Source organism: Delphinapterus leucas, chromosome 2 (assembly GCF_059928025.1).
Source record: "Delphinapterus leucas isolate spDelLeu-1000000601 "Yukka" chromosome 2, BTC_Dleu_Yukka2, whole genome shotgun sequence".
NCBI classification, from domain to species: Eukaryota; Metazoa; Chordata; class Mammalia; order Artiodactyla; family Monodontidae; genus Delphinapterus; species Delphinapterus leucas.
This window is the reverse complement of record NC_143130.1, coordinates 70,802,886-70,816,376: the sequence shown is the minus strand read 5'-3', so window position 1 is coordinate 70,816,376 and position 13,491 is coordinate 70,802,886. Positions and strand designations below refer to the sequence as shown.

Sequence of the window (13,491 nt, the reverse complement as noted above, 5' to 3'; positions counted from 1 at the left end):
GTTCTTTCCAGACCTTCATCTTTTAATGCCCACATCTTCCTCAAGATGTTTTCACGGTATTTGCAGCACTGGTGGGCTGTTTCCCCTTAAGAGATTTCCAAGCTTTTTATGTAGCAGTATGTCATGTGACACCCCAGTTGTCATGGCAAATATTTGTGTTTCATGAAACACATGGGTTAAAAAAAAAAAATCAATGTAAATGGCCAAATCCCAAGACAGACAGGCCTTCAGGCTAGTGTTTGGCCTGCACCATGATTGTTTCAGATTCAGCTGTTTAACAGGCTGTGCGAAGGCCATGGGCTAATGTGCATAATGGGAACAGGCAGGCGCACCTGTTTTGATTCTCACTGTGTTCGAGCTCTCAGGTTCCACAGTTTCTAGGTAACAGATCTACAGGTTTTAGCCAGTAAGTGGTCTATCTCAAAAATATATATTTTTTAAATAATGACATTTCCTGAGTGCTAATTAACCCTGCCTTTAATCTCTTCCCTGTTGACTTCATGAAGCTTTCCCCTACTGCTAAAAGCAGTAATATTTGAAGACTTCCCCGTGGTCCCGAATTAGTACATTTCTGAATTGACTCTTCAGCGGTAAATGAAATTATTCATTACTCTGTGGAAAGTTCCTAGCATGGAAGTTAAAAGGCTAAGAGAAAGACTGTGATATGCCTGGACTCATGATAAACCCGGAACAGAGCTTGGATCAGTCCCCACCACCGGGCAGTGTGGTGCCACGTGGAGAAACCCTTTCTTGAAAATACTTCTCTGCCTGTCCCCTCGAAGTGGGACTTGGCATCCGATTATAGTCGTTTTTGTAAATATTTACTTTGTCAAACTCTTTCTTCAAAGCAAACAGGGCCCTTGGCAAGCAGAGCATCACTGTCTGGGGTGGGAAAGGTCTTTCTGATTATTAGCTGCAGCCTGCCTGGAAAGAGGGAACAGGCTGGCCCAGAGGGGGAAGCTGGGGAAGTGGGCGGAGGGGGAGAGGGAGACTCTGTGCCTTCTATTCACTTTGTAAAATTGCCCATGAGAGTCATTTTGACTTAAACTGTGTCTCTTCTTCACTGTAGGGGAAAGGCAGAAAGTCAAGAGGATATCATGATAGGAAGGTCTGTAATTTGTGTGACTAGTTGAAATTTGGGGTTTGTCACCTGATGTCCCTTCCTTTTGCTTCAGGGCAAAAGTACGGGAGGCAGGTTTGACAGCTGGAGATGACAACAAAAGTTCTTTCGCTCTTCTTTTATAAAAGAAATTAAATCATGTTTTCAGAAAAGAAAACATGGTTCATTTAAAGTGGAAAACCCTTTTTTCCCCCTCTGTTGGGACTGAATTATTTCTGACTGCAGTCCAAAAAAGTGATTTAGCATACTCAAATTTTTCTGAATCACATCAGTCTTCAACCTCTACCTAAGATTTTCATCTTTTAAAAGTACACTTAGAAAGAATAAAACAGGAAAACAAAACTCAGTTGTCCTCCAGCATGTACTTACATGTGTGCATGGGGTGTGCGTGTGTGTTTATACACGTGCACACATGCATACTACATCTATGATGTAATAGGTAAGGCTGTGGGATTTAGAGTTAAGCTGACTAAAAGAAATAAGGTAACCAAAAAGTCGGTTCCCACAATGGCAAGTACATGCCAGTGAGGAGCATTCCGTAAGGCCATGCATGTGTGATAAAAGTTCTGAACACCCAACTAGTAAGTAACAGAGCAAGAAAGAGCTGGATTTTCCTCTTACTAATAAGGGAACTTTGAGCAAGTCACTTAAATTCTCTGTACCCCACTTGCCTCCTCTGAGAAATGGGGATGATACCTCCTTTCTCTAGGGTGGCTGTGAGGGTTAGAGGCTTTAATGTGTGTGAAAGTGCTTCGGAACAATAAAGTGCTTGTTTCATAATGCACTAGTCTATTTTTAAGAGCATCTTCTAGGCCTCCCTCTCTTGGTGATCTTATCAGTAAGAATCTCATAGGGAGTTTAGTCACCTCTTTTCAAGGAAAAAGAGACCACCTTTTGGATCTCCTTATACTCCTGCAGAGCTGAGTGCAGACAGGGCTGTATTTATAGCAATGACTGCATATAGTCGTCTGAACTTGACAGAAGGGTGCTCCTGGATAAACAAATCAGTGCAATTTGATCCCCTAGTTTTCCTTGACTTCTTGCTGTGAGGTAATTGTGAGCTTGCTCCTGCACCTTAAAATTAGGATGCGTTATGGTTTTCTCAGGGCATATGCCCAGTAGTGGGATTGCTGGGTCATATGGTAGTTCTATTTGTAGTTTTTTAAGGAACCTCCATACTGTTCTCCATAGTGGCTGTACCAATTCACATTCCCACCAGCAGTGCAAGAGTGTTCCCTTTTCTCCACACCCTCTCCAGCATTTATTGTTTCTAGATTTTCTGATGATGGCCATTCTGACCGGTGTGAGATGATATCTCATTGTAGTTTTGATTTGCATTTCTCTAATGATTAATGATGTTGAGCATTCTTTCACGTGTTTGTTGGCAATCTGTATATCTTCTTTGGAGAAATGTACCAAAATGTTCATTGCAGTTCTATTTACAATAGCCAGGAGATGGAAGCAACCTAAGTGTCCATCATTGGATGAATGGATAAAGAAGATGTGGCACATATATACAATGGAATATTACTCAGCCATAAAAAGAAATGAAATTGAGTTATTTGTAGTGAGGTGGATGGACCTAGAGTCTGTCATACAGAGTGAAGTAAGTCAGAAAGAGAAAGACAAATACCGTATGCTAACATATAATTATGGAATCTAAGAAAAAAAAATGTCATGAAGAACCTAGGGGTAAGACAAGAATAAAGACACAAACCTACTAGAGAATGGACTTGAGGATATGGGGAGGGGGAAGGGTAAGCTGTGACAAAGTGAGAGAGTGGCATGGACATATATACACTATCAAATGTAAAATAGATAGCTAGTGGGAAGCAGCCGCATAGCACAGGGAGATCAGCTTGGTGCTTTGTGACCACCTAGAGGGGTGGGATAGGGAGGGTGGGAGGGAGGGAGACGCAAGAGGGAAGAGATATGGGAACATATGTATATGTATAACTGATTCACTTTGTTATAAAGCAGAAACTAACACACCATTGTAAAGCAATTATACTCCAATAAAGATGTAAAAAACTAATAATAAATAAATAAATAAAATTAGGATGCGCTTTAAGAATACTAAGGTATTATCTATCTGGAATATTTCTAACAGCTAATGTTGATTGAGCATGTTCTTAGAACATGGCACTAAGCATCTTCCATACCCACTGAATGCTCATAGCAGCCCTAGAACCTTTGTACTGTCATTGTCCTCAAGCCCACACAGCTGGTAAAGAGGTGCAGAGGCTCCAGAATTTGTGCCCCCTCCACATACCAGGTTATGAACTCTTCCTCATGGACTCGTTTTCCAGATATTACTACTACTACTACTATTACTACCAGCAACTAACATGCATGTTCCTAACACTTTACAGGGAACATCTCACTTCATTTTAACAACATCTCTATGTAGTAGGTACTATTATTATTCCCATTATACTGGGAGGACCTGCATACAGGGAGGTGAAGGTCATCCAACTAATAAGTGACACAGCCAGAATGAACTGCATGACTGTCAGAGCCCCAAAGCATTAGACATTTTTTTAAAATCTCAATAATTTTTGATGGAAATCTTTCTAAAAGATGTATTTCTGCCTCCCTAATATAATTTTAACATTTTCTCTATTCAATATTATATATGCATATATCCAGTTTCCGGTGTATTTTTTTGTTTGTTTCCTTCAGTATCAGGACAGTAGTTGTCACCTTTGCTCTCATGACTCTGAATTTAACAGCCTTTCCTGTGTCTTCTAGATCATTTAACCAAGTACATCTTGTTGAATAAGTTTGAGTCAATGAAGTTCTGCATAAGGATCCAAGGAATAAAATAATAAACCATAGTAGTGTTTGTAGTAGTTATTTCAAGAAATCCAAAAAAAATCCTAGGCCTTTACTTTTAGGAATCTAGTTCAAAGGTTTCAAGTTGCTAAAACTGCCTCTCTTAACAAATAAATCTTTTTATTATTTTAACAACTATGTCTATGGGACGTGAGAGTCCAGGTTAAATTCATGAGTGTGTTTGCTTCTAGGAATGGTGGAGGGAGAGGAATGAGTTAAAAAGAAATATAGAGAGGACTTCAATTGTACCTAATGTTTTGTTTCTTTCATTTAAACACACATATAAATATATGAATATATTTAAAATGTATGTTATAAATAATAACTATAAATATATAAAATGTACTATAGTTTTAAACTATTAAAAATTTAAATATATGTATTTTTGTCTTCTTTGCATCATATGTATATACATATATATATATATCATATATACCTATTATATATATTCTGTGTTATCTAACATTAGGACCTCACAGTACAATATAATTCATCCTCATGGAGATCCTCCTGATTTAAAGCTACTGAACTTTTGTAGTTCACTCTCTTGAGTTTATGAGCCACAGATACATATATATCTCAAAGAAGACAAAAGTTTAACATGTGTCCATGGTAGAGTTTTTAATTATTCTCTATACTTTTCTGTATTCTAGAGACTTTTTCTAAACTAAAGAAAAAAAATAAAAGAAAATCCTATTTCTCAAGTCATACCTCTTTTGTAAAATTTCCTTCGGTGTAGAAAGGTTAGGTTTGGGTGATAACATTTTAATGTCAAATGTGGGGTCTTGCTTCTCTTAGTCATTTTGTTATATTGTTACATTCTTTAGTATTTTCCGAACATATCAATATATTCTTAATCTTCTTGTTAGAAAACTGTGATTATTTTACAGGTAAGTCAGCTGAACTATTTTAATCAGATAACAAGTGTGACAGTGAACATATCAGTGCCCCATCAAGTCTCCTTCCCCCCTACCTGTATAAAGAGGAGATTAGACCAGGTCATTGTTTTAAAGGAGCTTCCACATCCCCTATGACACTCACCCTGATGCCCCCAGGTAAAGGAGAAAAGCAGAAGCTCCCAGTAGGTGGGGCTTTAGGCTTCTCACCCACAGCAGCTGTGTTAACTGTTTTACCTCTTTAACATCAAATTATGTTGTTTTTGAACAAAGTGTTCCAGGCTTAAAAATACATACTTTGAAAACCACTAAGTGATCTCTAGCAGCAGTTTCGACTTTGACTTGTCACGTCTAGTGGGGGAAGAAGCCTACTTCTTGAAGAGTATACAGTGCCTTCCTGGTTGGCTTTGTGCTTCCATCACAAGCTGGTCTCCTTTCTTGTCTTGGCCTAAAGGGTTAAAGAGAGTGAGGTATGTACTTTGACAAGCATTAGCACTCAAAAACTGGAGGTACAAGATGAGATTCAAAAGGAAGTCCAAGGCTAATTTTCTCTTTTAGACTCGCTTTCCATGATAAGACCTCATTTAATTTACCAACTTAAAGGAAGAAGAGGAAAAAAAATCTGAAAACAGAAGAAAAACTGCAGCATCTTTTAAAGCCATTTTCTGTTTTCTCTAACTCATTAGAAATTGTCAGCCTTACCTATGCATTTTTGGCGTGAAACTTTCAAAGTGAATTAAAACTAAACAGTTTTATTTGCAAAACAATTTTTCTTGCAAGATAGCATTGACAAGAAAAATTTTTATAAAATTATTTTTACTTCATAGCATCATCTAACTACATTTTTTTAACATTTTGAAATTTATTTATTTATTTTTGATTATATTGGGTCTTCGTTGCTGCGCGTGGGCTTTCTCTAGTTGCGGTGAGCGGGGGATACTCTTCGTTGCTGTGCACAGGCTTCTCATTGTGGTGGCTTCTCTTGTTGTGGAGCACAGGCTCTAGGCATGCAGACTTCAGTAGTTGTGGCTTGGGGGCTCAGGAGTTGTGGCACACAGGCTTAACTGCTCCGTGGCATGTGGCGTCTTCCCAGACCCGGGCTGGAACCTGGGTCTCCTGCATTGGCAGGCGGATTTTTAACCACCGCGCCACCAAGGAAATCCCTAATTGTAATTTTCATTGCATGTGATTAATAATTTTATTGGGTTGATCAAAAAGTTCGTTTTGTTTTTTCTGTAAGGTGGCTCTAGTAGCACTCAGTTGTCTTTAACTTCATTTGAAACAATTTTGTTAGATTGTATTGTGACAGCTGTCATATCAGCATGCATTTAAAAAAAAACTTATCAAAATTGGTGAATTTTTGTGTAGCCATTTTAATTTTGAAGATGGAAGAAAAAAAGTAGCATTTTCAGCATATTATGCTTTATTATTTCAAGAAAGGTAAAAACGCAACTGAAACGCAAAAAAAGATCTGTGCAGTGTATGGAGAAGGTGCTGTGACTGATAGAGCATGTCAAAAGTGGTTTACGAAGTTTCATGCTGAAGATTTCTCGCTGGGCGATGCTCCACGGTTGAGGGGTAGACCAGTTGAGTTGATAGCGATCAAATCGAGACATTAATTTAGAACAATCAACGTTATACCACGTGGGAGATAGCCAACATACTCAAAATATCCAAATCAAGTGTTGAAAATCATTTGCATCAGCTTCGTTATGTTCATCACTTTGATGTTTGGGCTCCACGTAAGTTAAGCAAAAATAACCTTGACCATATTTCCGCATGTGATTATCTATTTAAACTTAATGAAAACGTTCCATTTTTAAAACAAATTGTGATGGATGATGAAAAGTGGATACTGCACAATAATGAGGAATGGGAGAGATTGTGGGGCAAGCAAGATGAACCACCACCAACCACACAGAGGAGGGTTTTCATCCAAGGAAGGTGATGTTGTGTATATGGTGGGACTGGAAGGGAGTCCTCTATTATGAGCTCCTTCTGGAAAACCAAACCATTCATTCCAACAAGTACTGCTCCCAATTAGATCAACTGAAAGCAGCACTCAATGAAAAGCATCCAGAATAGTCAACAGAAAATGCATAATCTGCCATCAGGATAACCCAAGACCGCATGTTTCTTTGATGACCAGGCAAAAACCGTTACAGCTTGGCTGGGAAGTTCTGATTCATCCGCCATATTCACCAGACATTACATCTTCAGATTTCCATTTATTTCGGTCTTTACAAAATTCTCTTAATGGAAAAATTTTCAATTTCCTGGAAGACTGTAAAAGGCACCTGGAACAGTTTTTTGCTCAAAAAGATAAAAATTGGGGGGAAGATGGAATTATGAAGTTGCCTGAAAAATGCAGAAGGTGGTGGAACGAAAGGGTGATTATATTGTTCAATAAAGTTCTTGGTGAAAACGAAAAATGTGTCTATTTTTACTTAAAAACTGAAGGCACTTTTTGGCCAACCCAATACTTACATACACCAGAAAAAAGCTTATCAATAAGCCACAAGATAATTTTTATTTTTTTGCTGTGTCCCTGTCTTTTATCAAATTATGACCTGATCATCCATAGATGAACTAGAAAGTTCAGAAGGAGAAGAAAATTTCAGAAAGGAGAAAAAAATGCCTAGATATGCAAGAAAAATTTTTTCCATAATACCCTTTGGCATTATTTAAACTTTGGCATGTCCCTTTGTTGATATCATACTGTATATTCAACTGTCATTTTACTCTTTTCACCTAACAGCTTATCATAAGCCTTTACATATATGGTTTGAAACTCTTTATAAAACATTTTTTTTTTTTTTTTTTTTTTTTTTTTTTGTGGTACACGGGCCTCTCACTGTTGTGGCCTCTCCCGTTGCGGAGCACAGGCTCCAGACGCGCAGGCTCAGCGCCCACGGCTCATGGGCCCAGCCGCTCCGCGGCATATGGGATATTCCCAGACCGGGGCACGAACCCGTGTCCCCTGAACCGACAGGCGGACTCTCAACCACTGCGCCACCAGGGAAGCCCTATAAAAGATTTTAATGCCTACGTAATATTCTGTCTTGACAATATACCACAATTTCCTTAGCCATTATCCTGTTGACATTAAATTATAAATGTCAAATTATTAATAAGTATTATAATTATTAATAAGTAAATAATTTCCAGTTTTTCTCTGTTATAAATAAGACTGCCATGAACATCTTTCAACTTTGTACATAAATCTTTGTATTTAGGCTAAATCTTAGCAATAGAGCTCTTTGGTCAAAGGGTATGGACATCTTCCGATCCAAGTAACCAAACTTTCTATTAGTGCTCCAAAACTGAAGCTATGAGTTTACAAATAATTTGTATGATCATAGTACAGCATTGAGCTGTAAATGCTGCCCAAGTGGCTATAAGCCTAAATTTTACTATTCATTCATTCATTCAACTAATCTTTATTGACCTCTGATGGTGGGTCAGGCAGTGTACCAGGCACTGGGGATACAGCAGTGAACAAAAAAAATCAAGTTTTTGACTTCTTAGGATTTATATTCTAGTAAGGGAGGCAGAAAGTTGTTTATTTTAATATTATGTGAGGAAGTGATAAGTGCTATGAGTTAAAATAAAGCAGACTATATATGTAGGTATAGAGAGTGTGACAAGGTGGGGTATTATAAGAATTCTGTGGGCTTCCCTGGTGGCGCAGTGGTTGAGAGTCCGCCTGACGATGCAGGGGACACGGGTTCGTGCCCCGGTCCGGGAGGATCCTACATGCCGCAGAGCGGCTGGGCCCGTGAGCCATGGCCGCTGAGCCTGCGCGTCCAGAGCCTGTGCTCCGCAACGGGAGAGGCCACGACAGTGAGAGGCCCGTGTACCGCAAAAAAAAAAAGAATTCTGCAAGTGTTCAGTGATCTGTGACCAACGGACTTGCTGTACACATATTTTTCCTCAAGAAAATTGTCATGTCAAGCTTTACTTTGGTGATGATAGAGGTCCTTCTCAAGGCTTGCTCTTTTTCCTTTACCTGTAGAGAAAATGAGAGTGTGTCTTTTCTCAGGAAACTAGGAATCCAGGCTGCTTTTGATTCCCATCCTTATCAGGTACATATATCCCCAGCAGGTGCTACCCATCAATCATAATTGTCCCAATTGGCCCTTAACTATGTCACATTCTCACAGAGAATAACAGAAGGGTAGCAGAAAAGAGGAAATCAATGCAGCAGTGAAATGAAACGTGTCTCTAGAAAAGGAAGTTTTACATTTGACTGAAAATATACGCCGCCCTCTATTTAAAAAAATCTTCCTGATTTTGTTCTGTTTGATCTTCAACCAGAATTGGATCCATTGAATGTTTTTGTTCCAAAAGAATGCAAACAGGGATGGGGATTTTTTTCTCCTCAGGAAGTGTTTCAGAGTTCAGGAAAACTCATTTAAATAAAGATACCTTTCAAAACAACTGCAGAAATTATCCCTAGAAGATTGCTGCTGACATGAGTTGCCTTTACAGTCAACGCAATGAGTTCTCTGTTTTTGTTTTTTATTCTCTTTATAAAGGTTAAGGGCTCTGACTCTCACTTTTAACTGACCCTTAAGGGTTATGCAGTTTGTACGTCCTACAGACTGACAGCTGTTCTGCTGATTTGCAGACCCTAAAATACTGGACTATCCCTCTTTAGGGTTCTCTCCCCATGACCATCTTTACACAGAGTTGGTGCAGGCAGCTATTCCTCTATTGTAGTTTGCAAGTTGCAAGAAAAGAGTTTCCTATATAAAAAACAGAAAAGGAAAAAAAATCCCTGGGTCTCTTTCATGGTACATGAAGTGAACCTATTGGAGATGTTTGCCTTTGAAGTGATGGTCTGACTAGCTCCAGGAGTTTATTAAACACAGATACTACTGCAGAGGTAACACTTTAAGTCAGGGAGACACAGGGTGTCAGAATTAGAAGTGCCCTGAGGTAAATTGAAACCCCATGGGAGAAGTGACTTCCCAAGGCCACAGAGGAAGGTGGTGACAACCTAGATCCCAAGACTTCTTCAAATCCATCACTTTGCCACCACACCATGGTTCTCTGGCATGTTCACAGGGGTTAGCTTAACAGACTGCTTTTCAAATAAGAAAGGAACAGCAAGTCAAGGCCAGGTTGACTTTGATGAAGGAGATGGCAAAAGGAAGGCTGAGAAGGAGAGCACAGCTTGGTAACGGGCCATATAGGATGTTTTGGACAGTTAGGGCTGTGGGCATTGGTGGGATGGGGGCAGGGAATAGCAACTAGCTGTTTGATCTTTGGTAAGTCACTTAACCTCTCTGAGCCTCAGTTTCCTCATCTATGGTAATAACCACATGGACTGGAAGTAAGGCAGTGAAAAATTCTTTACACATATTCCGATCTTCACAACTTTATAGGGACCTCTCATTCGTACAGATGAGAAACATTTAGTTTCAGAAAGGATGTTGTCTTAGTCTGCTCAGGCTGCCGTGACAAAATACTATAGACCGTGTGGCTTAAACAACAAACATTGAATTCTCACAGTTCTGGAGGCTGGTAGTCCAAGGTCAGGATGCCCGTATGGTTGGGTCCTGGTGAGAACCCTCTTTCTGGTTTGCAAATGGCCGCCTTCTTGCTGTATCTTCGCATGGTAGAGAAAGAGATCATCCCTCTTTTGTCTGTTCTTATAACGGCATTAGTCTCATCATGAAGGCTCCACCCTCACGTCCTAATTTCCTCTCAAAGGCCCCATCTCTGGGGACTAAGGCTTCAACATATGAATCTTGTGGGGACACAAACATTCAGTCTATAGCACATGGTAAGCTGCCCAAGAATACATAGCACATAGTGGCAGAGCTTGGACTTGATCCCAGGTTAGTCAGATTTCAAGGCCAAGGCTCATTTCCCTGGACCCATAATATCCTATTTGAGTTAAAAGTGAGGTCAGTGACCTTCAAGATCCTTCATGCTCTAAAATTCAGCTCTATGATTATGCTGAATCCCTGAACCCTGATTAGGTCAGCTATTGTCCCTGAATATTGTAAATATCTTTCAAACAAATCTAACAAGCTGAAGTCTTGATGTCTGTTCTGTACAAAGCTTAACACATTGTGGACCCTCAGCAAATATTAAAGAATGGGACAGACAAATGGCATCCCTGGTCTTCAGGGAGTAATGAATTCTCCATCTTTGAGAGTCACTCCACTCATACTCTGAACTAAGCTCTCCCCTAGAGCCATAATGGCAGGAAGAACCATTCTTTTTCACACAATGGAATTGCTGAGGTTAATTACTAGTGGATATGTTTGGGTGTTTGAGAAACTGAACATCGGCTTATAGATTCAGAAGCGATTTAGTCTATCCTTCTAGGCAAATCATTCTCTAAAGATGATATCGTTGTTGGATTATCCCAAATACTTGACCATTTACCACCAAGAGATCTCGTTTATATCCAATTCAGAGATCCTTGGCTACAATTTAATCCCACATCCACATGCTATCCACATGTTTGAAAAGAACATTTTTCATAAATACATTCAGCTTAGATTTAAATACATGTTTTCTGGATTTTTTCTTTGCAGCAGTTATGTCTGAATTTTATTTTACTTTATTTTTATTATTTTTGGCTGCATCGGGTCTTCGTTGCTGCACGCGGGCTTTCTCTAGTTGCGGGGAGCGGGGGCTACTCTTTCTTGCGGTGCGCGGGCTTCTCATTGTGGTGGCTTCTCTTGTTGCGGAGCACGGGCTCTAGGTACGTGGGCTTCGGTAGCTGTGGCACACGGGCCTAGTTGCTCCACGACATGTGGGATCTTCCTGGACCAGGCTCGAACCCGTGTCCCCTGCATTGGCAGGCGGATTCTTAACCGCTCTGCAACCAGGGAAGCCCTATGTCTGAATTTTAGAAGCTGATACCGGGCCTGTTTTTGCTTCACATCTGTGACTTACATGTATAATCATTATCCTGCCTTTCTGGTGTTTGTATTAGACTGAGAATTTTTCCTAAATAACTTCCCCATAAACTCTCAAAGTTACCTAATTAGTGATTATACTTTGCAAACGAAGAAGAGCATTTCTCAGCTAGTTGACTCAGTTAGTTAGAACAGGATGCTAATAATTAGGCCACGACCACAGGTTTGGGCTCTGTGTGGGCCAATCAGTAAGTGCAGGCATCTCACAAAGGTGTGGCAGGTGTCCCAAAAGGGACCAGGTGAGAATGCGGATGGCACAACAGACAGCCATCCCCACTAGAAGGAAACAGTGTGGCTACTGAGTCAGTAACACTGCATTAGGAGTGCAGCACATCTTAAAAGAGAAGGGGGGGGGGAAGAGGATGGGAGGAAGGAGAGAAAAAGAGAGAGAAGGAAAGGAAGAAAGAAAGGAAGGAGGGAGGGAGGGAATAGGTGAAAGAGGCAGGGAGGAAGGAAAGGGAATGGAAGGGAAGGGAAGGGAGGAAGGCAACAAATAATTGTAGATGAGTTCATGGAGATAAATAGTAAAGGAAGAATAGCAGAAGGAACCAGAACCTGAAGGCTGGCGTGACCTTTAATCAGGGCTCTTATTCCTAGCAGGCTGTGAAGCAGCTTTGTCTTTACCTGCTCAGTGGATCTCACAATGCTGATGCACTGCTTTAATTTGGGAAGGCTTTCTCTTGAGAGACATGACTTTTCTTGCTCTAAGTCTAAAGTGCTCCCAAGAGTGGCATTCTCCGTGACAGATGTACTACAGTTACGCTTTAGCTGACTCCAAACCCACAGCTTCCCCGTGCCTGAGTGGTCTATTTGATGTCCAAGAGTATTTTTCCGTTGAGAGCAGGTCTTTACTGGAATATCATCCAAGAAGGTAGGGAGGTGTAATCCCTTTGTTCTAAGACAGCCACCATTCAATTCAGTAACCCCATTTCCACTGCACGGCTATCCTTTCAAAAGGTCTTAAATGCATTTGCTGTTGTATGTCAATGCCCTAGACCTACCCCCTGGAAGGGCACTGTCCAAGAGAGACTTAAGAGTCCTCTCCTTTCTAAACTTCTCCCCAAGATTGCTCCAATTCCACATGACTCTCCGTAAAGAAAAGAAATTTCAAAACTAGTTTAACGTTACCAAGGAGAGCAGATCCTCTGGCGAATCTCCTGTCCATAGCTGCACTTCCTATAGGAATCTCAGGGTCTTGCTGTCAGGATCAATCATGTGACTGGCAGGACCAGCCAGCTCCATACATGTCCATCTGTGATTATTTTGCATGTCTGTTTCTCACTGAGGAAGCACCGCCATTCTTCTCTGAATTCTAACCTTCCCACCATCTTCTTCTTGAAGGAAGGCGGAAACAAAGCCACAGGGCCGTTGCTGTTGGAACATGTGCCCCTTGTCTTCTACCAGGAACTCCAGCTCCTGCTGCCAGGGTTGATGTCTGCAGAAGGAGGCATTGCTTCTCTAACTCCCTCTTGCCTGTCCAAGAAGAAGAAATTTGTTTCCATCTACCAAACAGTTTGCATTCTCTCTTGGAGCCTTGATTAGCTCAGAAAGGGCTTAGAGTCTTGGAGAGAAGGCTTTCTCCATTGTTCTTATGCCTATAATGACTCTTAAAAGTACACAAAAGCTCCCTGCTATAAAAGTCTGCTTCTGAAGTTCAAGGAAATTACCCTTTTCAAACTTAACACTTGCTTTTCAGCAT

General features: G+C 40.4%; 1 protein-coding gene across 1 annotated transcript in view; it reads left to right on the top strand.

The window, feature by feature from the left end:
* IQCH (IQ motif containing H) overlaps nucleotides 1-13,491 on the top strand; it is a 212,313-nt gene that overhangs the window by 99,194 nt on the left and 99,628 nt on the right. The window contains 1 exon segment of the mRNA XM_089907078.1: nucleotides 1,070-1,108. Within this exon segment, the coding sequence (XP_089763204.1) occupies nucleotides 1,070-1,108 (39 nt within the window).